We start from the raw sequence: 25,290 nt of genomic DNA, 5'->3' as shown, positions 1-25,290 counted from the left end.
ATAATGAAAGGTGCTCTTCTTTCTCGCCACACTACCACCTCATTTCTATAGCAATTTTCCCAGTAAACCAAACTAACCAACTTCCCCATCTATTTACATTCTTACAGTTCCACCATCTAGTTTCTTCTCTCATCAGCATAATTTATTGCATAAACTGAATTCAAGCACATTACTGCTAAGATTTGCCATAAAAATAAGTAAATAAACTTACCTTCTATATTTGTAAATGTGTCTTGAGGTTTTCCAAGAGGTGTACGTAATTTATACATAACACAAAACTGTGCTGCTTCCCATGCAGCCCATAAAAGTAGAACTAAATGTGACGCCAATGCTAAGTTGCCAAACAGAAAGATGGCCTTGTCTTCATCAGGTGATCGAGGTGACGGTTGGAGTGGCCAGCAGCTGCAGAACATATCTTGCAACCAATCGTTGTCACTAAAAAGTACAAAAGAGATGGTAAAGTCTTTCTCTTCTATATTATTTCTTACTAACATTACATACCAACTGTAAACTTACAGTAGAGCATCGATTTATCTGAAACATCAGTTAACTGAAAGCGTTCAAGTCGGCAAATTCAAATTTCTGCTAGCACTGTTTGTGAGATTTGGTGGCAAAAAAAGAATCTCAGCTCTGAAGCCCCCACCCAAAATCTGAAACATCAGTTAACTGAAAGCGTTCAAGTCGGCAAATTCAAATTTCTGGTAGCACTGTTTGAGAGATTTGGTGGTAAAAAAAGAATCTCAGAAAAAAAAAAAAAACCCTTCTTCTTTAGGCCTACTTTATGATGTAAAGTTTTCTGTTTAATGTCAGTGTTTGTTTCATATTACTCCTATGACACCGGTACAATTTATTTTCGTAAATGATCGGTTATCCCCAATTGTTTTGGATTGGATAATCGATGCTCTACTGTATTTATTTTGAAATACAATACTTATAAAAAGTAAATAATTCTGAACTCAACTTTATATGCAAATAATCTAACATTGTCCAGAATATAATCTTTTGCATTCAAACTTTATAATTTACTATTAACAATAATTTGATTCCTCACAAAAAATCATGTACTTACATTTCAATGAGAAAAATTTATGACTGATTTAGCATTGAATTCAAAGAGAAAAATTGAAATGCCAATTCTAGTTATAAAGATGCAAAAAGAATAAGAGTTTATGACATTTTATGTTTAAGAGACCTATAACTGCTATAACAATGCTAAATGAACTACAATGTATGAAATGGATCTCTAAAATAAATATTCACACGTTCATATGCACTCACCTATGCTGAATACCTTGCAATAAATAGCCCATGAACTTGCGAAAGTGTTGAGGTTGTATATCGCCACAAGTACCTCTTGATAAATGATGTCTTTGTGCAGCATGTAAAACATTCAGTGTGAATCCAGAGAGTTCATGTAGTGATTTATCCTGTAATATAAAGAATACACAGCAATGTAGTCACGTCATTTCATACAGTAATGACACTATGTTTTATTAAAAATTAATAGGGCCTACACTAACTCAATTTGATTTAGATTAAAAGACACAGAACTACATCAGGCAAATGTTACTTTGGATTCAGCCACATTGTAAAGTACAGGTAAATACAAACGGTCTTACTAATAAACTGTGTATAATTTTTATAAGAGACTTATGCAGGGTTGGGACAGAAAACATTACCGATAAGCCATGTATAAGCAGTGTGTAATGTGGGAATTCCTTAGCTGTAGTTACACATACGAAACTCCCGTGTTTAAGTGTTATACACAGAGAAAAAAATATCTGTCTCTTGAACAGTTGTTCATACCGACTGTCATTTTATGATGATAGTTGCCTTGTAACCACAGAACAACAAATCAAAGAGCACAGAATAACTAGAATAATATAGCTGTACTCTTTGATCAAAATATAGCATGGTAATCGATCAAGCCCAGTTGTACTAGCAATACTGAGTGCAACACACAAGCACACATTATCGGATGCAATAAAGAATCTCAATTATTCTGTTGGCTTTTGTAATAAAATAATGACGAAACTATGACGAAACTGTATAACAATCGTACTGTTATACACGACGTATATAGTGATTATCAATCAGGAATTTAACACGATTTATAAACGAGCTATTCAATGTATAAGTATGAGGCACTTAAACACCTCTATAAGAGTTTTTTTATTAGTAAGACAAAGTCTATACAAAGAGATAACCTCAGCAAAATTATTTCATATAAAATAGAGGAAAAGCTTATTAACTGACTACCAATATAGGTGTAAGCAATTGAACTGAACAATAAATAAATTGGTTGCACTAATCTCCTTTTTAGGCTCTATCTGACATTATTCTTAAACTACCTGTTTACACGAGATAAATGTTTACTCTTTCCTAGTGGTAGTACTGCAGTAGAGTTACCAGATGTCCTAGTTTTTAATATATCCGGGGACATCCAGGAGGACTTTCAAAATTGCCGTAGTATCTATTAAAACTGCATATTTATAAAATGTACTCACATCCAAGAATCGTTATAATCTTAACTAGGATAAAATTGTGTTTTTTTTTACGGATCGAGAAGTTGGTGTTACTGAAAGACCAAAATGTTTGCAATGATCTCTAGTATCTCGCGAGTTTAAAATATCGAAACGAGCTATTGATTGATTTCTGGAGTCTCGCTGCATGACATTCCTTTGTTTTGTAAGTAATGCAGCATGCGGTGGAGAACGCATATTCATTATAGTATAGCCAACATTGATCCATGTTAAAGGCAAGGAGGTAATTATTTTTATTTTTTATAATTACAAACTTATCGGCACAATGGAATATATGCGAATTAGACCTACTAACTAAACTGTAAATTTTATTTGTATTTACATTTAAAGATGTTGAAGCGGAAATGTAGCTTCACCAATGAACTGAAAAGTAAATACCCCAATTTCATTTTGCAGCTTGGAGGATAGAGCTGGGAAGTTAATTGCATTGTTTATATTATAACTATTATTACACGTGAACAATATGTTAGTAATATTAAATAGTTTTATTATGCATTATGACAATTCTTATTGGTCACATTATTATTTAATCTTGGTGTCCTAGTTTTCAGTCTCGGATGTCCTTGGCCACAGGTATTCCATCTGGTAACCCTACACTGCAGTGGTCCATAATGAGGATGATACAATATATAAAATGTAAACACACAAAAAAAAATAGAGTCGTGATGCAAAAAATGCGTGAAAGAATTCCAAGAACTTCAACATTAACAACCAACGTAAGTTTTTTTAATGAATTTTGTATACAATTAAAATATTAACAACTTCCACAAATCTTCACACCTCCATAAATATAAACCAATATTTACAACTAAAAGCAATCTACAGTAGTTATGTAAAACAATGTGTATACAGACCTTCAATTCCATGGCATGACTCGCCTTTGTAAGTCTTGAGACGGTAACATACCACGGCATTAATGACAGCAAATAACTGAATTTTGCTCGAACTCTGTTATTGGTAGAGTTCAGATGTAAAACACACAGCTCTAGAATCTCGAACAGAAGTTTATCCTTTAAACATATACAAAACATATTTATTTTAAATTTGATAAAACATTAATGAAAGAATATATTCAAACTTTCATTAAAACTTTCAGCATGTGAACAAGAAAGTTAGTAAAACAATTTAAAATTATAACTATCGAAAGGAAGTACAAAAACAAAATTATCTTACTTTCCAAGGCACCTCTTTGGCCATCAGCAACTGTTCTATATTTCCTGCAACTCCCAACACAATGGCTGAACTGTGATGAAATCCAGCATCAACTATTGCAAATAAGATCTTCTCAAATTCAGCAGTATGGTGAAGAACTGTCAAATATGGCTGAGCTTGTAAAAGCAATTCACGTGTCCACAATAGAACTAACAGTCTGGTTTCTCTTGAGGTCTCCTGTTGAACATAAAAACTTTTATAAATTTACTTTCGCATTTAATATATAAAATACACAATAAAGCAAGTGACACATGCATGTTGCAAATTAAAATATAATTATTTATTGACACTCCAAGAATACATGTAACCCTACTTTACCGGAGACAGAATATTAGCATTATAAATTAGAAGAAAGAAATACAAATGGAAGGTTATGAAAATTTACAAATAAGTGGAAATAATTTACATATAACAAAAAATATTTCTTTCAGAGCATTTGCGATGGCAAGGAGAATGAAATGTTAGACAAATCTAGTTTTTCATTATTTGATTACATTTCACTTTATACTTACTTCGAAATGACTGTTAAGAAACCTGCAGGTTCATTGCCACCATAACATAAGCCCGCTATTGGTCCCTATCCTGTGCAGAATTAATCCAGTCTCTATTATCATATCCCACCTCTCTCAAATTCATTTTAATATTATCCTTCCGTCTACGTCTTGCTACTAATGTTACCCCTCCTGTTCTATAAAGATTAGTTACGCTCCAAGTGCCAAATCTCATAACCTTATTCTTTTGCTATGGTCGTGCCAGAGAATCAGTACCATTCTGAGGCTTATTGTATGGTTTCGTAACAAGCTGTTTTTTACGATGATGGGTTGTTACAGGTATCCCACAAGCAAAACTCAGCTTGAACTCCTCGTGGCGCACATGCTATACCCCTCTTACCCCCCATGCAGCAGGCGTGACAGCATGCTGGGAATGGGAGCATAAGTCATCTGCGCGAGACATCACACCTGCTGGTTTCTGCACACTGAGTTTTCCTTGTTGGATGTCTATAGCCCTTCGCCCAACCCTCAAGCTGAAGGACCACCCCTTATCGGCTTCCACAACTGCTTATTCAATATATTCGCAGCTACCCTCCATATCTGGAGATAGTCTCCTCTATCCGCAACCTGAGGATGCACCATGCCATGGTGATACATTTCGCTTTATATATATATATATATAAAACTCATTAATATAAGATATGATAGAACTTTGAAACTTAAAAAGGTAATGTATCTGAAATATGCTGAATGAAAGTTCTGAAGTAGTTGTGGTTAATAGTCAGTGGCCTTTATCTTCGGTAAGTTTCTTATGAATGGGAAGTATATGGGTGTGGTGTGGGAGGTTGTGGGTAACACTATGTTGTTTATTATGTTATCAAAGAGTATGTGTGAACTGAAATTTAACTGAGTATTAAGCATGTGTTCCTGTATGTCTGTACATTTCGTATTGTTCTAGTACGTTTAATTGTTGACTTTGGGTGCTATATGTAATATTTCAATCTCTGTTTCTATGTTACTGTAATTATGGTTGGTGTTGGTGATGTGTTCTACATAATTTGATTTACTGTATGATTGTTATATTACTTTAAAATGTTCGCTATATCTCATTGGAAATTTGCCCGTTTGTCATATACAGTATAGAAATCGGAGCAGTTATTACATATGCCTGTTAGGTTATACAGTATATGTTTCTGTTTAATTACGATAAAAAATAAATGGACACGAAAATATTACACATAGCACCCAAAAGTTAATAATCAAATGTACTAGAACAATACAAAACACACAAACATACAAGAACACACAAACAACACATACTTAATACACAATTACATTTCAATTCATACACACACTTTGACATCCTGATAAACAACACAATGACATCCCCATCACTACACCCATATACCCCCAACCATAGAAGACAGTGTCGCTGAATATATAAGACCATACACATTAATAATATCACTAACAATGAGGAATAAAAACTTCAAAATGGCAGTCAGGCATATTTAAGGTATTTATAAACTATTTTAACACTTTGAAGTTTTAAAGCTTTTTCATATTTTATAAATCTAGTCTGAAAATTACTTCAAAACGTCGTTTTTTAAATTTCGAACATTAAAAAAAATGTTAATCTCCAAAGACTACACACTCAAATACAACTATCTTTTGTTTTGATTCAGAACCTTTTAAAAATAAGTAGAAATTTTCTATATCTTGAAAAAAATAAAAATGTTGAAACACAAAGTTTGACTGCTTTAATTTAGAGTATAACCAATGATAAATTTACATCTTCATTACACACTTTTAACTCTTGTATTGCTAATGATTTGGTGACATACCAAAACACATGCACAACACATCCTCAACATGTAACTAAATTTCATTTCTGGAGAAAGGCAGGAATTTAAGAATTACTGGTACACATTCAGTTCCTTCCATGAAAAACGGGAGATTCAGCATCCCAACTGGACTCCAATGCTGAATTCCCAGTCCAATGCTTCTTCAGACAGCTCAGAGATCTTTTCCCAATTTAAATGTAACGAAGAATGGCATTAGGAACTCTACTGCAATGTATCAGTGTTATAATTGAAATATCACATGTGGAGGAAATGCTGCAGAACCCGTTGGATAGATTTTGGAATATTAGTTTCAAGTCTCAATATAAGCCTCAGATAAAACAGATGAATCACATTGATAACATCGGCAAGATTAAGAATAATGCTCGGGAAAAAAAGACAAATATATTATAGCATTTAAATAACAAACCTGCAACAGCATATTGGACAGTAATCCAAGTATAATGGAGAGATGGCCACTTGTGGGAGAAGTTGTGGGAACTTCGGGGCCAAGAGTGGCTGGTAAGCCAAGAATGTCATGGACGTTTGATCTACCATGTACGGAACTCACCAAACCACTACTGGAGACAAAATGGTTGTACCTGTAAAAGCAGCAAAAGATCAAAGATAAAATAGTTATATTGAAAATATAATTCTTCATTGTAATGCCATTTTAAGATAATGGTAAAATTACCTCGTGCCAGGGGCTTCACTCTTATATATTGAAAGAAAGAAAAAATAAAGATAAAAAAGTGACCATCCTCTATATCAAGTGTGTATTTTAGACTAAAAAAAAATTAGTAAGCCCATTCCTTTTCATTTCTATTAGTGATAAGAACCTAAGAGCCTGTCTCACTTCCTAGGTCCTAGGCTCATATCCAACCATGAAGACTATAAACACATGTTCACTTTAAGTGAGAAGGTTACAAAATTTCAAGAAGGTATTTCTTGGCTTTTAGAGAACTAAACTCACAGATTTTTTTTAATCACACAATGGTTTCATGTTTCTGGCATTTCTATGTTCATTACAGATAGGGTGACCAGATTCACACTGATAGAAAAGAGAACACAAAGCTTCAAAAAGGAGGACATTGTTCGAAAAAAAGAGGACAGAAAATATGTATTCAGATTTAGGCTTAGGCCTATATTATAGTATAAATTACGGCAATATCTATTTTCTTACAAAATATTACAGTACAGTCTGTCTGGGTAATGTAGTCGGTATAGCGCTGGCCTTCTGTGCTCGAGGTAGAGGGTTCGATCTCGGCCTAAGTCGATGACATTTAAGTGTGTTTAAATGCGACAGGCTGATGTCGGTAGATTTACTGGCATGTAAAAGAACTCCTGAGGGACAAAATTCCAGCACACCAGTGACGCTGATATAACTTCATTGTTGTGAGCATCATTAAATAAACCATAATTTTAATTTTTTTTACAGTACAGATTTAAGCTTATATCATACTCAAAAGTATGTTCATATTTCAAAATAATTATGGTAAAATTTAATAATAATGGTTTTATAGTTAGCTACATATGAAAGCCAAGGGAACTATAATAGAGGACAAAAAATATATATTTAGATTTAGGCTTAGGCCTATAGCCTATTATATTTAAAATTATGTCAATATATATCCTATTACAGGATACTTATAATAAAACTTAATAATATAAAATGATTTCACAGTTAACTACATATGAAAGCCAAGTGAACTATAAATGACTATTGAAATACATAAAAAGACCACACAAAATGTGAATTTAATATTACTTTGTAAGCATTACTTTCAGTTATGACTGTTGGCAAAGAGTATATTTCGTCGATGCTGCTGCCACCTACAGGCAAATTACTTGAAAAAGGCGTCAAATCAGATAATTTCAAAATATCAGGCAGAAAAGTTACGAAAAGGAGGACATTTCTTGATTTTTTAAAAATCTGCCTGGACCATGGACAAAGGCCTAAAAAGGAGGACATGTCCGGACAAAAGAGGACATCTGGCCACCCTAATCACAGACTCATTATTCTTTTAACATACTTTTCTGCTTGAGTCATTTTGATTAATCAAATTTCTTTGACAATCTACTTTCTTATTACAGATATTTCAACCATAAAGACTGGTTTCTTAATCATTTATATCATGTGGATTGATACTACAAGAACTTCGTAATGTTTGGGAAGAAAATACAATTCTTTTTCGAAGCTTTAATCCAAATCATCTTCATTGCTATTGGACTGGTAGGTTTGATCATTAATATTAGAGGGTGATGATGCATTTTTACCTATCAGTAAAAGTACACAAACAATCTTAACTGTTGCAGCTTGATGAAATACACACTTAGAAGGTAGCATACATATACTAAATGGTAACACCGATTAAATGACTCTCTACCAAATAGTAGTGCTATTCGTAGTTTTTTCAGTAAATTGAAATGAAAGGTTACAAACTGAGCTGCAAAGACTTCAGATTTCCAAGAAGTTTTGGATTAACAAAAACGGCTTTAGTATAGTCTACGAGGTACTGTATTTTGTAATTAAAGAGTTATATAGTAAAAAAAAAATTGTTACCAATACAAGGATTTGGAGAATGGATGAAACTTTTGTATTTATTTATGCCTAAAATGTGTTTCTCATTGAGAGTGAAGTTTCAAGGGTTTCCTTCATATTAGCTGAAGTTTCCTGAATTCTTAATTAATATATCTTGTTTCTCTCTCTGTGGCCAATCATTATGGACAGAAGTCCCAGCTTCATAGTCAATATTAGAAGATGCTTTTTTCCTATCTTCTGTAATCAACCATCCTAAATAACAACATCCAACTTGACATTTATCCTGCACCTTTTGATCCTATCTCAGCAGATTTTCTTGCCTCCTTCACACCAAAATGCAGAATAAACACCCACTTTTGTAATGTCCCATGGCCCTTTCCTCATTTGCCTCTTCCCCTGTGAGATAGTGGATATCAAAGGCATTTATAACGTAACTATCAATAATAATCTCGTCATTAAGGGAGGTGTTTGTTGTTTAGTCAATTGTCCGAAGACAGGTCTGAACCTCACAAGTGATAAATCAACATGACACCACTTATGAGATAACTAGACCAGTATATAATGGGGTAAGGTGGTCAGTTCTTTTCCCCCTCCATTGCATATATTGCCGATTAGCTACATATTACACTAATCAGACTTCAGATGTATACAAACAATTGTTTTTCCTCTGACACATATCGTCAAGTGAGATGTACTTCCTGATAATAGATGTACAATCAGGCAGAATCTCAATCAGAAATAACGGGTGATGGCCAATGGGTGAAATTTCTATTTTATACATTTTTCAAGCTATGTCCCTGATTTTTTGTACACATAATCACGGTGTAATAGATAATGATGTGGTGAAGTTTCATTTTTGTGAGTGAATTAGTTTCTGAGTTATTAACAAAAATATTTTGAAAAATTTGCAAATTTCAAATTGAAATGTGTAGCTCAATTTTTCAGTAAAATGTTCGGATTTTTTTTGCAAGACAAGAGGCATATTTAGAAAAAACATTAGGTATTAGTTTTCCTGTATCTTTACTACAAAAGGGAGAACAATTTTTTCTAACCACTGCAGACGGGCTATTCGATCTCAAATCGAACGAAATATAGAGAAAATTGACCTTGCAATTTTTAAATACAATGAAACTTTTTCTGTCCGTTGACAACTGTGATATAATGCTTTGTGCAATGTTTGAGGCATCAGAACTTCATAGTATTTAAATTAAAAATATTTAAATTTATCGCATTTTCATAAAATTAGAAACTTTAAACTGTTGTGGCTCTAAAACCCTTTCACCCAGTGATCAAAATCATGGTTTATTTTGATGCTGAGAAGTTATTTTTCGTACTTTTTATGGAAATGGAGAAATTTAGATTTTTCTTCATTAAGACGCCTTTGCCCATGAAAAAATATTTTTAAAATATATGGTTAGATTCCGCATTGAAAGTACAAATAAACACATATTTTTTACTGGTGCACAGTTGATAAAGTATTGAAAATATCAAATAAAGAAAATAAATAGTATGCGCGTGAACTAACCAGCTGACTGTGAGACGGGAGCTAGCCTAGGCAAGCAAGGACAGAAGACATAAACACGTGATGTTTCGTCTAGTAGAGCATAGCTGGACTAGCTTTATCACAAGTTTTCATAACACAGGAGTAAAATGACGCCCAATGCTTGCTTATCTTCATCTCTCAGCCAGTTCATGCGGTACTGCACCGTTCAAGTCCAGGCGTGTGAATATAATTTATTTAGTACCCTCGAAACTTATTGCCGTACCACTAAGCAAACAATGCCGAATCCCTCTTAATAATGCAAGGTTTTTTCTCAATATTTTTACATTTTTACAAATGGGCAAAAAGCCTAAAAGTAAGTAAAATCAGATTATCTGTCTCTCTGTGTACAATAAAAATAAGGATTACTTCTTAACATAATCTACCAAATGTCAGCTTCAAAATGAGCTCCCGTTCAATGTTCTGCAGTAAATGGTTCCAGAGTTCTGAGCGCTGAAAGAGGCTTGTTTTTATAAAATACGCTAAATTTGTCGCTCAACAGTACGAAAAACCGTTTGACTTTCGATAGTATATTTTTGAAAATGCACTCTCCTCAGCATCTTGAATAAATAGGGTAAAAATTAGAGTATTAAAAAAATGCGAGGTTTTTTTACTGATCGATTTCATATGGAATAGACCATACCTAAAAATAAAAATTTTCCATTACCACTATAATTATACTTCATTTTGTATTTCAAAAAGTATTCATTTGATCACAAAATCCATGCACTATTTTGTTAACCACAGTATATAGAACATGCAGTAAAAATTTCATGTTCCTAGCATCAACATTATAAGAGCCTTTACACTTCGAACATGATGAAATGTGCTGAAAAAAAGTGTGAGGAAACAGCTTGTAAAATTTGCATGGAATTAAAATTCAAGAGTGCAGCCATTTATATATTGCGTAATTTTTATGCTTTCGAGCGCTGGAGAACATTGAAACTTGCTCATATAAATAAGAGATTGCTGATTCATTTTTCACAAGAATATTAAAATGCGATTTTTGAATGAAAATGACCAAAACTTCACCTGTTGTCCCCCTTAAACTCAGGTCTTTTTGTCTGTGATTTTGCTTTCTCATTTTGCATCTATAGGGTTATTTATATTATAATAATTAATTTATATAAAATAGGAATTTATTGTTTTGGTTTTATTTTTAATATTATACATTTATTTAAATGGTTTTAATTATGAAGACGCAACAAGAAAGTTACAATATGATATGATATGATATATATTTCTTCACAGCACTTCTTTACATGTAACGGTGTACCTCACATTTCTGTATCCAGTGCCATCATTAACATATTATTACAATAACACATTATTTGCAGTACACGTCTACACACATACTCCCAATTCCGCTATGTACCTTTTTTCATTACTTGGTCAATCTCCTCTTCAGTATTTCCCTACATTTCATTTGCTATTCTCTATTTGTTCATTAATCCTAATATATCTAATATTATATACTCCTTTCACACCCCCCTTTTCCTCTAACTACTATTCACTAAAATATCAATTTCAATTTTTCTCTATAATTTATCATATTGAATTATTTGCCTATTTGTTCTTTGACCTTTTATTCAATTACTGTTCCAACATTCAAATGTTAGTACTAATTTTATGCTGACACTTGTTCATTTCTCTAAACCCTTTCTCACTATTTTCACTCATTTCTATTTTCGCTCACTTTCACTTTCAAACTATTCTGCTTACACCTAATCTATTGTCACTATTCTCACTTCCTATAAATACTTACATTTCATTTTACACATCTGCTTATACACTTTCTCTCTCCCCTATACTTCTCGATCTTTTCCAGTTTCACTATACTTGCACTTTTTGATTATAACCCTACTTTTTTTTTTACACATATCCAATATCTCTGCTAAATCCTCAACTGTCGCAAATTCTGACCTTTCTTTACTGTTCGTCTCTGCCTTATTAGTTACAATATAATATTTTACGTCTAATAAGATTTTTAAACTACAGTGAGAGTAAAAGCAGAGAAAGAAAAGTTTGAAAATTTCCAGTCAGAAACTCAGCATTCCATTCTGTATTGTAAATGCCCAGATAAATAACGGACATGGAAGAAAAGTAAGTCATATTTATGTTTGCATACCTTGAGCAATGACTATAAAGAAGGTATAGAACAGCATACTGCAGAGCTGGAGAATGTTGTGCTAGACCACTATCATATGGCAGCAATTTCACTGCCAGTAACTCTAGAATGCTTGGCTTCAATGCCCACATTCCAATGATGGAATTACTTGCATTAGCTGCAAATGATTAACAAGAAGTATTACTGTAAGTGCAATATAGTTTAGAAATATTAACATATTGAAATGAGTAGCCCACAAATATAGAAAGAAATGGAACAATTGATTAAATTACACACAAGGTTGTTCAGAGCAAAGCAAACAATACAAATTTTCTACCCTTCTCTATATCGAAGAAATAGCTACAAAAACAAAAAATAAGAATAAATATACATAAATTTCTTACTACAATATCGAGATGAAAAACGAAAGAAACTAAAGTTTTTACCTAGGTCTGCAAGAGCACGAAGGTGAAATATAATTACTGTTTCCACATTGTTCACTGAATATACAATATCTGTATGAGGATTCTGTTGGCACAATTCACCTATAGATGGCACATACATCTTATAAGCTATCTCCAAATCACCAAGAACATATCTGCAAAAGATTATAACATCATAAAACAGTATTTTAAAAAGTACAGGATACAAAATTTTAAAACATCAGCTTTTCGAAATAGGTATTTAATATTTTTACCAGAAAAAAAAAGTAACATCCATAATCAACACTGCTTGTCCTCGTTTTTCCTATTTGTTATACTAAGAAATTTCAAATTCTTAATACTGCTCTAAGAAGGAAAGAAACAATGACAGTATACTGAAGAGTTATGCCTTTTTTTTCTGGTGGAATGTGCTGGAACACCATTTTGATACCTTTTCACTATAATTTTCATCACGGAACCAAGAAATGTTCAAATTTCACGCTGCCACTATTATTGTGAGACTCTCCCAACTCAAATTCATTGTCTCTCCACTAGGATCATTCCTGCCGGTTAATACCATGAGGAACCTGGTTCTTATTAGAATTGTTGGGCATTCTTTGATCAAGTTCATCCTTGACAAGTATGTTCTTTGAACCACTTCAACCCTGATAAAACGCTGTATCCCTCTCGATACTGAGTTAGCATTTTACCGAATCTTGACTTTTGTTAATAATGACAATTTCTGTGTCATTGAAGTTTGATAAAATATATATGATAAAATCTTTTACAGTGTAATATAGCATCTTTAATCACATCTAGCTGTGACATAGTTCTGTGATAAAAGTCATGGTCATCATCATATCTTTGATAAAATCTGTGAAAACCACAAAACTTTTAATATCACATTATAAGTCACATGAAATGTTTCACCATGCATTCTTAAATAGGATTTCACATCTTCACACTGAAGTTCTATCAGTGGATTCCTTTTGTATCTTTTCTCCCTACCCGAATCTCTAACCAAATACGTTTCTTCTTTTGATTTCTTCTTCAGTATTAATGCAATAACCATTATTGCATTTACAGTTACAATATGCAAATCTGTTGTGAATCTGTTATTAGAACTGTGATGAAATATATTATAAAAACTTTGACATGTGTAACATACTCAAAATCTTACATTTGATCATTATATACTTGATAAAAAATTTTATCATATTCTTTAACACAGAAATTTGATAGTGTAATATAGGCCTATGGCTTACTGATAAATAAGTAACTAGAATAAAATACATAATTAGTTTTTCAGCTCTCCTGAAAGGTTTTTAAACTGAGGATTATGGTAACATCTGATATAGTTAAACGACATACCTTACACCAAAATACTACACATAATTTTGTAGGTAACATTTTGAAGATATAGTAGGTAATTAATTCTACTTAGAGTTCTACATGATCAAAAATTTAATTTCAAATGTAGAAAATTTCAGTGATATATATGAACACCAATAATCTATACTGTGTTAGATGACACATTTCTTCTTTCTTCAACATTACAACATGTTGTGGATTTTAGCTTTCCCAATTAATTTGTTCCAGACATTTCTTTCTCCATCGATATTCTTAACTGAAATTTCTGAACTAATATTCCTTTATGACCTGTGCCATAGCATCATGTTCTAAGGTGTCATGCCTTGGATTAGCATTATAGAATGAGTGCTGGTTTTAGTCTTCCTCGGAAAGAAATTTTCCATAAAATTTAGGTCAGGGTATAGAACCAGTGCCCACCATGCTAACCACATGTTACCTCAAATATGGTTGGATGATCGTTCACCTCTGTTAAAGCATGGAATGTGAGACTAGCACTAGGCCCTTGCTGGACAGTAGCACATGGATTATTATTATTATTATTATTATTATTATTATTATTATTATAGTAATACTATCATCATCATTATAATTACTATTACTATTATTATTTTTATTACTCCAATTGATGTCTCTGTATTTACTGCCACTGGTGAAAGGATGGCTCAGTTATACTCCCAAAAAATTCATACTAAAAGGCTTCAGTATCCCCAATGTCATAATAGTAATGCAAGAATCTGAAGATAGATGGCGCACTAAACTGTTAATACTAATTTACTCACAGCAGTGTTCTCATAAATGTGGAGAAAATTTATATAGGCCTATGCAAGCAATTCATACAGCACTCAAATATTCAAATTTCAATTAGCCTAAAGAAGTAAATATAACCTACAGCAGTGTGTTTACATGGCTGATGATGCTGAACAGATATACAGTCTCATTAAAATACACAGCTGCCGCATATATGGCATATGCATCCTGGGGGAAATGACACTGCACTGGCCCATAGTCACATTACACATTCTTCCCTAGTCTATTCCCCTTGAGTTCTTCCTCCATTTCTTTATTCCACTATTTCATTCCTTATTTTGGCGTTTTCTTTCTTTCTCCATTTTTTCTATTCTCTTTTATGTCTCCTATCAACATTTCTTGATTTCTTCTTTTCTTTTTTGCTCCATTTCTTGATTTCTCTATTTGTTCTTCTCTTTTTTGATGTTTCCTTTCTAGATTTGACTGCTCTATTCCTTTTTTTCTCTTTTCAGTTTTCCTTTCTTTTTTAATTTCTTCATTTTTCTATTCCAGCTTTTCTTTTCGTGTTTTCTTTCCTTCTCCAGTTCTTCTTTTTTTTAATTTTTGCTTTCTTTCTCCATTTCCTGATTGCCCTATTTCTTCTTTCATTTTTACTTTCTTTGTTCATTTCTTAATTTCTGTATTTATGGGGTAGTTTGAAAGACAAGTACTTTGCACAAATCCGAACACATTAACGGAACCCCAGACTAATATTGAGTACAAAACAAGAATAATTTCAGCTGATGTGCTCAGACAAATAAAAGGCAACACATTCTTGTGATAGCAAGTTTGTATACTAGCAGAAAGACGAAACTTTCAACATTTACTGTAAGGAAGGTTTGTTTCATAATTCATTTCTGCTTCTGCCATTGTAGGCAGCATTTTACCAGCTGTTGCTCGACCTGTCGCTCAGGAGACAGATCCCAAGCTATGGCAGCCATATGTATTAAGGGTCCTGTACAAACCACGTCAAATTACACATAACATGCTCACTTTTTTAATAACAGTTTTAAGCATTGCATTTCAATTCCTGATATTAAAACATTTGTTATACAGGGTGGAAGTAATAGAACTATGCAGATTGTAACAGTTTATTCCTTGGACAGAGTACAACAAATAACTCTAATACCATATTAGTCCCAAATGAATACTTTTCTCAGAAAGAAATTAATGTTAACACTGTTTTTCTCGATAACTACTATCAATACAATTCTGATTTGTACTCATCATTAATGGAACTGATAAGGAATGGTTTATCCCTTTGCAGTTTTTCAATCAAACAGATGAGTTTCTTGCAAATCAAACAAAAAAATTAATACATATTGCTATTTTCTGCCAATGCAAAGTCTGACAACCCTGCTGCAGTGACAAAAGGATGGAATGCTGGTATTCAGACCTGAGTTTGTGTGTATTCGTAAAGGTACGGTCACACGTCGCTACTTTTGCAATGCTGCAGTACAAAAAACTGCGCAACTCTCATACTGCGACGTGTGAACAACAGTGCAACCCGAAAAGTAGCAGCTCCGAACCTGCAGCCCGCTACTTTTTCATGCTGCGCACAGCTTATAAGTAGCGATACATGAATAGGGTTCTCAGGGTTGCAGCCGTTTGATATCGATTTTGTTGAAACTTTTGCAGTGGTTGCAACCAGTGTTGCCACCCAAATGTGCCAATAATACTTTTGTTTGGATATATTTTAATGTTAGATGTGATGAAAATAAATTATTTGTAACAGTTATTAATTGTACAACACAGTCAGAGTATATTTGCTGATGATATTACTTTTTTTAATTTTTCGTAACATAGTTTCAAACAGGAGGGTTGCCAACATTGATTACATGAATATGCTGTTGGTTATCATTTAAGTATATAGGCGTTTTTAATAGCTTTATAGTAAAAATAATGCCAATTTCTGAATACTAGTTAGGACAGAAAAGCAAGTAGTAGATAAGTAAGCTATGGCAAGAGTTTCATAATAATGCGAACATTACCACAAAATGTATATTGAAAAGTCAACCTGCAGCTAGACTGCGGCTGCAAAAGTAGCGCCTTGTGTGTGAACAGACTCGCAACCTCCAGTTGCAACTTTTTCAGCGCTCGGGTTGTGCAGCACAAAAAGTAGTGTGCAGCACGCTACTTTTGGCTTACGTGTGAACATGACACACAACTTTTGCAGCTGCAGTACAAAAGTTGTGCAGCAAAAGTAGCGACATGTGACCGTACCTTAAGTGAGACAGTGATACGCTGCTGCCAAACCATGCACTTAATTACAAAACACATACAGAATGTTTTTCTATCTATTTTAATGTAGGCCTGCCTGGAGAGAAATAAAAAATAGGTTGCAGCAGCCAAATTACTCTTCAAGGAACGACCACTCATATAAATTGAGGGAAAGAACACAGAGGACAGACACTGGAAAGTTTTCTTTTCTCAATCATACTATCAGGGACTGGAATGCTTTACCTGCAGACTTACTAAAGGCTTTACCAATAACCAAAAATGTATTTAAAAATAGACTTAAGGATTTAACTAAGAGACGGTAGTATATTATACACACTATTTAAAGGGTGTAATTGATATCTTGTTATTTGAAGTGTTCTATCAGTGAGGAAGTGTATTGTGTCAGTGAAGTGTGTAGTGTCAGTGAAGTCTATTGTGTAAGTGAAGTGTGTTTGTGTCAGTGAATTGGCTGTGCAAAGTATTTGAACAGTGAAATGGTTAGAAGTGTTAGTGAAATCAGGATAGAATCAGTGCAGTGAGTGAGTTGACAGCGAAATAAGTGTAGTGCTGAAAGGTACTTGTGCAGGTATGAACCTGTCACACTCGTAGGTCTTAGTTCGAACTTAGGGTTAAGATACAAATTAGATTTACTTTAAACGTTATTTTAAGTGATCATGCTTAATTTAATTTAGGATGCTCCTTGTTATTATTATTATTAATTATTGTTTTCTTTTATTAGTTGTGTTTATTATTAACTGTCATTATTGAGTGTAATTAGTTAACACTGCCACTGGGTATATACCCATTTGCAGTGTGAATAAATACATACATACATACTTCCCCCTCCAATCTGCATAGTATCATCACTTCCACCCCATACATTCAAAGTTGACTGACTTCATATTATCAACATGCACTGAAATATATAATAAAGGCGAATTATTAAGTAAAAACTGTTTTTACCATAAAGATGAAAACAGCATTACTTCTTATGGTTACACTACAACATAGAATCCCAATTATCAGACATGTAACATTAAATTAACAGTGCACAAAGATAATGTTTAGTGATAGGTATTTGCAGGGTACTCCTATTTCCACTACCAACATTCCACGATTGCTTTATTAATCATGATCATCATCACGTAATGTTATATAGTTCGCCACTCATGGTGGACTGAGGGCTATGTCTATAGTGGCAAAAAGATCTAAAGCTTCGGTATGTCACTCCTACATGAAAAATCCTGGGTGAATGCATGAAGTCAAGCACCTGTCATTGCATTAAAAATTACATCAATAACCTTAATCTTTATTTGAACACCTGATGTATTACTTCCAACAATTGAGAACCCACAGCTGATCAAACATACCTGTATGCTTCCTGCAATAATGGGATATTTTTTAGGTTAAGAAGACTGTGGTAAACAGCGAGGACTTCAGCCTGAATATTCAAGGAGGGTGAAAAACGTAAATCTCGTATAGGCGAGTCAGATCCCAGGAGCTTCTGTACAAGTTCCAGAGGCAGATTAGCACTCACCTCACGTACTGTCTGCAAAGTAAAAAATCATAACATTAACAAACTGCTTTATCACAAATACATGACAGATATGTAATGACAATTTCACGTGAATGAATGAATGATAACGCTGTGTAAAAAATTTTAACCTTTTTTTTTTTTTTTTTTTTTTTGCACCGGGCATGTGATACATGTTTTCTATATAATTTGAGCCTCCTGAATATGAATATGGCAATAAAAAACAGTTTTTTGTTTCAGTTTTTGAGAAATTTTCAAATTTGTATCTATTCAAAATACTGCTTTATATAATGACAATAAGGTTAAATATTCACTGTTCAGAAGATTACAGCTTTCTTTTTCTGCATTTTCTTCTATACTGGGCATTAGGTAAATCATGAGATAAAGTTCAACAATAGTCTGCTAGCATATTGGTACTCCAATGTCCTTGGTATCTTTTTTCCATAGTTGAAATTTCTTGATGAAAGCATTCACCATGCTCATCTCTGAAATCGTCACAATTCTCGAGGAAAAAGTCAAGATGGAAGTGAAGAAAGCAAATTTTCAAGTGCATGTTACAACCCATAGTTTCATATACAATAAATTTTGCACTAGTGCTTCATAGTTCTCACTTCTACGGTTACCCAGAAAATTTAATACAACCTCCTTGAATGCAATCCAGGTGGCTTTCTCTTTTCCTTCCAACAAAGATTCGAAATGATTGTCCTTCATTACTTCTCTAATTTGTGGTCCATTGAAAACTCCCTCTTTTATTTTCGAGTCACTAATAGCAGGAAATTTTTCCTGGATATGTTTAAATGCTTCAGTTTTATGATTCATCCCTTTAACAAAATTCTTTATTAACCCTAACTTAATGTGTGAAGGGGGTGAAATTACTTTACTTTGAAGTACAAGGGGTTGATGTATAATATTTTTCTTCCCTGACTCTAGTGATTGTCGTTTTATTTTATAATGCTTATCTCGAGCATGACTGTCCCATTCACACACAAAGCAGAAAAATTTTGTGTAGCCTAATTGCATTTGAAGAAATAATGCTACAACCTTCAAATCCGCATATATAAACCATTCGTAATTTGAATATTATCATTAAAGCACACTTTAAAGAAATACACGTCTTACACAGAATACTAACACCACAGAAATCTCCTGGTAAACTGAAGCGATTTCATATAGCGAATCTGTTTCTTTCCCTACAAGTGGAACTGAAAAGGGAAATAAAACAATTTCCGCTTCTAGAAATCGTTTTAACAAGGTGGTCTATTGCAAAATATAAACTACAGTCATTAAAGTTCACAGTGAAAGAAATGCACATCTCAAGTAAAATCAGGTAAACTCGAGCAGATTTATACTGCGAACCTGTTTTCCCCCCTCCAAATAGACTCGTAAAAGGAGAATAAAATAATTTCCATTTCTACAAGTGCTTCTAACATGGTGGCCTACTTATACTAATATTGTTTTCACATAATGGATAGTCACATTTGTAAAACAAAGTAGTTACACACGAAAAACAGTGAATTTTTAAAATAGAATGCATATAAAATGAATTATATTGTGCATCTCGAAAACCCGAACTGAAGGAACATTTTGCTTGTTATTTTTTAATTCAGATGGTCAAAATTAGTAAGAATTTGTTAGTTTTATGTCTGGTGCAAAATGGCTGTTGGCAAGTGTAACCCTAGAGGATATAGAAGCAGAGGGAGACCCAAAACTAGATGGGCAGTATAGAAGAGGATCTGAGGACGATGGCATATCACAAATGGAGGACAATAGCACAGGACAGATCAGCATGGTGGAAAATCATTGAAGAGGTCAAGGTTCTCCAGAGGACTGCAGCATCAGGAAAGAAGAACAAGAATTTCAATTTCAGAATCTAATTTTTTACTGTATCTGCTTCTCCAAAATCAAATGTTACAAGTCACTGGTGAAAGGTCAAAGTTAAAACACGTAATTTACTCTTATTACTAGACCAACCTTTGCTATCATCTTGAGCGTGGAGATGATTGTGAAGTCTGCAAGCTGTGGCACAAGTGAAAGCTGTGTATTTATTAGTCCATATAACATTTCATTGGCCGATGATGTTTTTGACTGCAAGTGTGTCAGCAGCAAGCATGTGCACTCATTAGCTGTCGGAAAAAACACATTTTTACATAGGCATAATGCACAATATATTTCACACACCTTTGTGAAAACCACAATAAGAAATATTTTTATTAATATTACGAATTCAATAACCATACTGCATACTTTTCTTAATAAAGAACCTCAACAATAATTGAAGCGTCAGCTGGAACAACATTGTAAGTTACAATATTTCCATTCGGCGTGTTTCCGTGTAATAATGTTGTATGTCATGTTACCTTGCTACACTCTTTCGCTTGCAACTGTCCATCAATGCAGTACGTGAAATTTGTCCACTCAAAAGTTTGCTATCCTATAAGAACAATGTTGTATGTGTACACAGTTTTGCAGCTCCTGTAAATTTTACCAAATGTAACTTATAACATTGTTCCAGCCGACGCTTCAATTAATACTACAAAATTTGAATTCTCAATTTAATCCAGGCATATTGGTGCACAATCTAGGGATTAGAAATTGCGCACCGCCATCTCTCCTAGTCCCAAGGTAGATATTTTACATGAAAATCTCTGACTCCGCCAGGAATCGAACACGGGCCAGCTAGTCTGGAGGTAGCGTGTCTGTACCCAGATTTCGAGCAGGCAACCTCCCTCGTCCCTAGGCCAAGCAATGCTATGGAATGATGATGAAATGGAGAAACGGTGACAGAATAATGTAGATGTCTAACATGGGGAAAAACGGGAGAATCCCAAGAAAAACCCAACCTGCAACCTTGTCTGCCATAAGTGTCACTATGGATTTATCTGACCCGGACTTGAGCCTGGGCCACACGTGTGACAGGCTGGAGGTCTGACCACTCAGCACCGCAGGAGTGTGACTGGTACAGTAATACTATTACATTAGTACTCTAACGTACTGCCGTCTACTTTAGTATCCTCTTGATACAAACACAAACAATGGTATGATGCGTAAAATGTACTAACAAATGGTTGCATTCTGTTTCCTCATTTGTTTGTTGCCAAAGAACTCACAGTGAAACAGATGCTGCCCTTACAGTAGTGGTAAACATTTGCTCATTTCTCAGAAAATATTAATTTTATGACCCACGTTTATAGGAATTTTATTTCTTGTTTTGATGAATACTACCTCCTCTCTAAATATTGGAACCTTTTTCTAGAACACCCTGTTCTTGTTGTAGATAACTTTTTTTTTTTTATTTAAATAATTTGTGTTATAGGGAAATTTTTTAATTGACGTGATATGTATATTATTTGCAGTTTTAGAAAGGCATAGTGGGTTTCTTAAATTAGTTGAATCTTACATAGACTCTAAACACATCTCCAGTGAATGAAAGGTAAGATGTCGTCCCTCCTCTGAAAAACTAGGGAAAGTGACAAATTAGCGACCCTGCACTTAAGGTCAATATTGCACTATTATTTAGTACAATATTGACCTTAAGTGCAGGGTCGCTTATTTTTCACTTTCGCTAGTTTGCCGGAGGAGGGACGATATGTAAGGCTAATAGCTCCGCACATCTAATGTAGAATCAAAACAACTTGTTTGGATAAAACTTACTTTTTTATTACAACGTACTTTTCAAAATGAAGTATAAATTATTTTCTGATGTACGTTCTGATATATGGTAAAGGCAGAAGTAGCAGGCTGTTTGGATGTTGTCATTAGAAGGGACGTATTGTGAACTTAACACGTACCTGTTACTATTAAATCCTCGTCCATGCAAATATCTAGGGCCTTGGTAACCGTACATAGCATCTTGGAAAAGCAGTCTGTTATGAAGGACCATGCAACAGTTGGTGACACAGTTGGATTTAAATGTTGACCTAGACTTTTCGTAACTGTGTTGAAAACCCTATTGAAAAAAATATATCTGTATCAGTAACCACAATCCAATATATACAATACTATATTGTAAACTAACTAAATCATCCCTTTGAACCCATTAGTAGTCTTCTAAATATAATTAATATAGTAAAACTTCTTTCATACATATCATACTTGAATGTTGTTTTTTCTGAAGTCCCGGTAAAATTCCAGTACGTCCTTGTTAATTTACTTTGGTAACACATTTTTACACTTGTACGATCGTATTTTAAATCCTAGGAAATACGAAACGCCATTATGTCCCGGTAAAATTCCAGTACTTCCTTGTTAATTTACTTTGGTAACACATTTTTACACTTGTACGATCGTATTTTAAATCCTAGGAAATACGAAACGCCATTATGTTTTAAATCAATTTTGATAGAAATTATGTTTGTCATGAAAATGTAAGAACAGAAAAAATACAGTACGTGTTCACTGTTAAGATGCAGCCCACTTTGAAATTCGTGGAAATTTGAAGCTGTCCATACTTTCCTCCACCAATCTTGTGTCTTTTAATAACACTGTTATTATTTTAGAAACAGTGAAATATTTTGCAACATAGGCTACCATGATGTAAATGAACAAATTATGGAACAATTATCACAATCTGAGAGAACAGTTTATTCCTTAGAAGCAAGCAGTCCAAAATAATTCACTCTTTCTAAATAATCATGTTACATGCTACCAAATGTCATTTCAGTGTACGTTTCTCACTTATGCGTTTTTTTTCTTCAAACCCTCCATTAAACGTATAAATGAAGTTTTACTATATAATACAAAAATGTTTTCTAATTCATCAGTAGCTTAAGATCAAATAAACGAAGTAAATATGAATTTGTAAAACAAGACATAATCCTTTCAAAAATCGTGCATGAAGGATTTGAAATGTGGATATGGAGAAGAATGGAACATGTGAAGTGGACAGACAGAATAGGAAATGAAGCTGTGTTGAAAAGAGTGGGTGAAGAAAGAATGATGCTGAAACTGAGCAGGAAGAGGAAAAGGAATTGGTTGGGTCACTGGTTGAGAAGAAACTGCCTACTGAAGGACGCACTGGAAGGAATGGTGAATGGGAGAAGAGTTCGGGTAGAAGAAGATATCAAATGATAGACGACATTAAGATATATGGATCATATGAGGAAACATGGGAATTTTACTTGAAGTAATTAAAGAGATAGGTTTGGAAGTAAATCCCGAAAAGACTAAGTATATGATTATGTTTCATGACGAGAATATTGTACGAAATAGTAATATAAAAATTGGAAATTTATCTTTTGAAGAGGTGGAAAAATTCAAATACCTGGGAGCAACAGTAACAAATATAAATGACACTCTGGAGGAAATTAAACACAGAATAAATATGGGAAATGCCTGTTATTATTCGGTTGAGAAGCTTTTGTCATCTAGTCTGCTGTCAAAAAAACTGAAAGTTAGAATTTATAAAACAGTTATATTACCGGTTGTTCTGTATGGCTGTGAAACTTGGACTCTCACTTTGAGAGAGGAACATAGGTTAAGGGTGTTTGAGAATAAGGTTCTTAGGAAAATATTTGGGGCTAAGAGGGATAAAGGTACAGGAGAATGGAAGAAGTTACACAACACAGAACTGCACGCAATGTATTCTTCACCTGACATAATTAGGAACATTAAATCCAGACATTTGAGATGGGCAGGGCATGTAGCATGTATGGGCGAATCCAGAAATGCATATAGAGTGTTAGTTGGGAGGCCAGAGGGGAAAAAAGACCTTTGGGGAGGCCGAGACATAGATGGAAAGATAATATTAAAATGGATTTGAGGGAGGTGGGATATGATGATGGAGACTGGATTGATCTTGCTCAGGATAGGGACCTATGGTGGGCTTATGTGAGGGCGGCAACGAAGCTCAGGGTTCCTTAAAAGCCAGTAAGTATGAGGAAACAAAGAGGAAGGCAGGACATAAGAAAGACTGGAGAAAGCTGGGTTTGCAGTGAAAGACCTGCCCTTGGACAGAACACTAAATGAATGAACATATTACAATAATAAAAATGAGCTATATATATTCTGTGTGTGTGTGTGTGTGTGTGTGTGTGCGCGTGCACCTGTGTGTGTGTGTTTTTCTTGTGTAGGTATAAACTTATAACCAGAATATCTAGAATTTATTTTTATTTTGTCATCTGTAGGTTTTATTAAAATTAAAAATTCTTACAAGTAAACTTGTTAAAAAAAATTATTACGTATGTTCCACTCATTTTCCTTTAAACTAGCACCTCTACAACAATCACAATTCGTTTATGTCAGGAGGTAAATTGCCTTATTCTATTCACCTTATGAGAGAAGTTATTCGCAAAATGCAGTCTTCTGGTGTTGGAGGAGGATCCTCAGCAGGAGATGAGCGCCCAGAGGTTGGAAGAACAAGATCTTCTCCATATGCCTCCATGTCTTCAAGGAACTGACCCAGAAGTGTCAGTGAAAACTGTAGGTCAGCAACCCAATACCTGGTTAGCTTCTGCAAACTGTTTGATGCATACTGTGTGACTGTAATGGCCTGGCTTCCGTCAATATGCCATCCAACCAAAATATCCACTGTGTCCTGTAAATATAATTTAAAACCATGAACAAAAGTTACAAAATATATTTTGTTAACATATAAATCCAGAATTTTACTGTTTTTCATATTTAACTATATGTATTTAGTTTTTCTACAAATTACAGACCAATATAACTTGAAAAAATTAATCT

At 33.8% G+C, this 25,290-nt stretch overlaps 1 protein-coding gene across 1 annotated transcript in view; it reads right to left on the bottom strand.

The window, feature by feature from the left end:
• The window catches only part of nonC (serine/threonine-protein kinase Smg1), a 235,970-nt gene that overhangs the window by 189,241 nt on the left and 21,439 nt on the right, over positions 1-25,290 (bottom strand). Inside the window, exons 6-16 of the mRNA XM_069846010.1 lie at positions 24,876-25,141; positions 22,398-22,555; positions 20,581-20,732; positions 18,446-18,624; positions 12,723-12,874; positions 12,298-12,454; positions 6,518-6,689; positions 3,717-3,932; positions 3,398-3,553; positions 1,279-1,427; positions 212-435 (exon numbers count right to left, since the gene is read on the bottom strand). Coding sequence (XP_069702111.1) covers positions 212-435; positions 1,279-1,427; positions 3,398-3,553; positions 3,717-3,932; positions 6,518-6,689; positions 12,298-12,454; positions 12,723-12,874; positions 18,446-18,624; positions 20,581-20,732; positions 22,398-22,555; positions 24,876-25,141 — 1,981 coding nt within the window. The remainder of the gene's footprint in view (positions 1-211; positions 436-1,278; positions 1,428-3,397; positions 3,554-3,716; positions 3,933-6,517; positions 6,690-12,297; positions 12,455-12,722; positions 12,875-18,445; positions 18,625-20,580; positions 20,733-22,397; positions 22,556-24,875; positions 25,142-25,290) is intronic.

This window comes from Periplaneta americana, chromosome 14 (assembly GCF_040183065.1).
Source record: "Periplaneta americana isolate PAMFEO1 chromosome 14, P.americana_PAMFEO1_priV1, whole genome shotgun sequence".
NCBI classification, from domain to species: domain Eukaryota; kingdom Metazoa; phylum Arthropoda; class Insecta; order Blattodea; family Blattidae; genus Periplaneta; species Periplaneta americana.
Note: the sequence above shows the minus strand (reverse complement) of the source record. Positions and strands in the feature narration are given on the sequence as shown.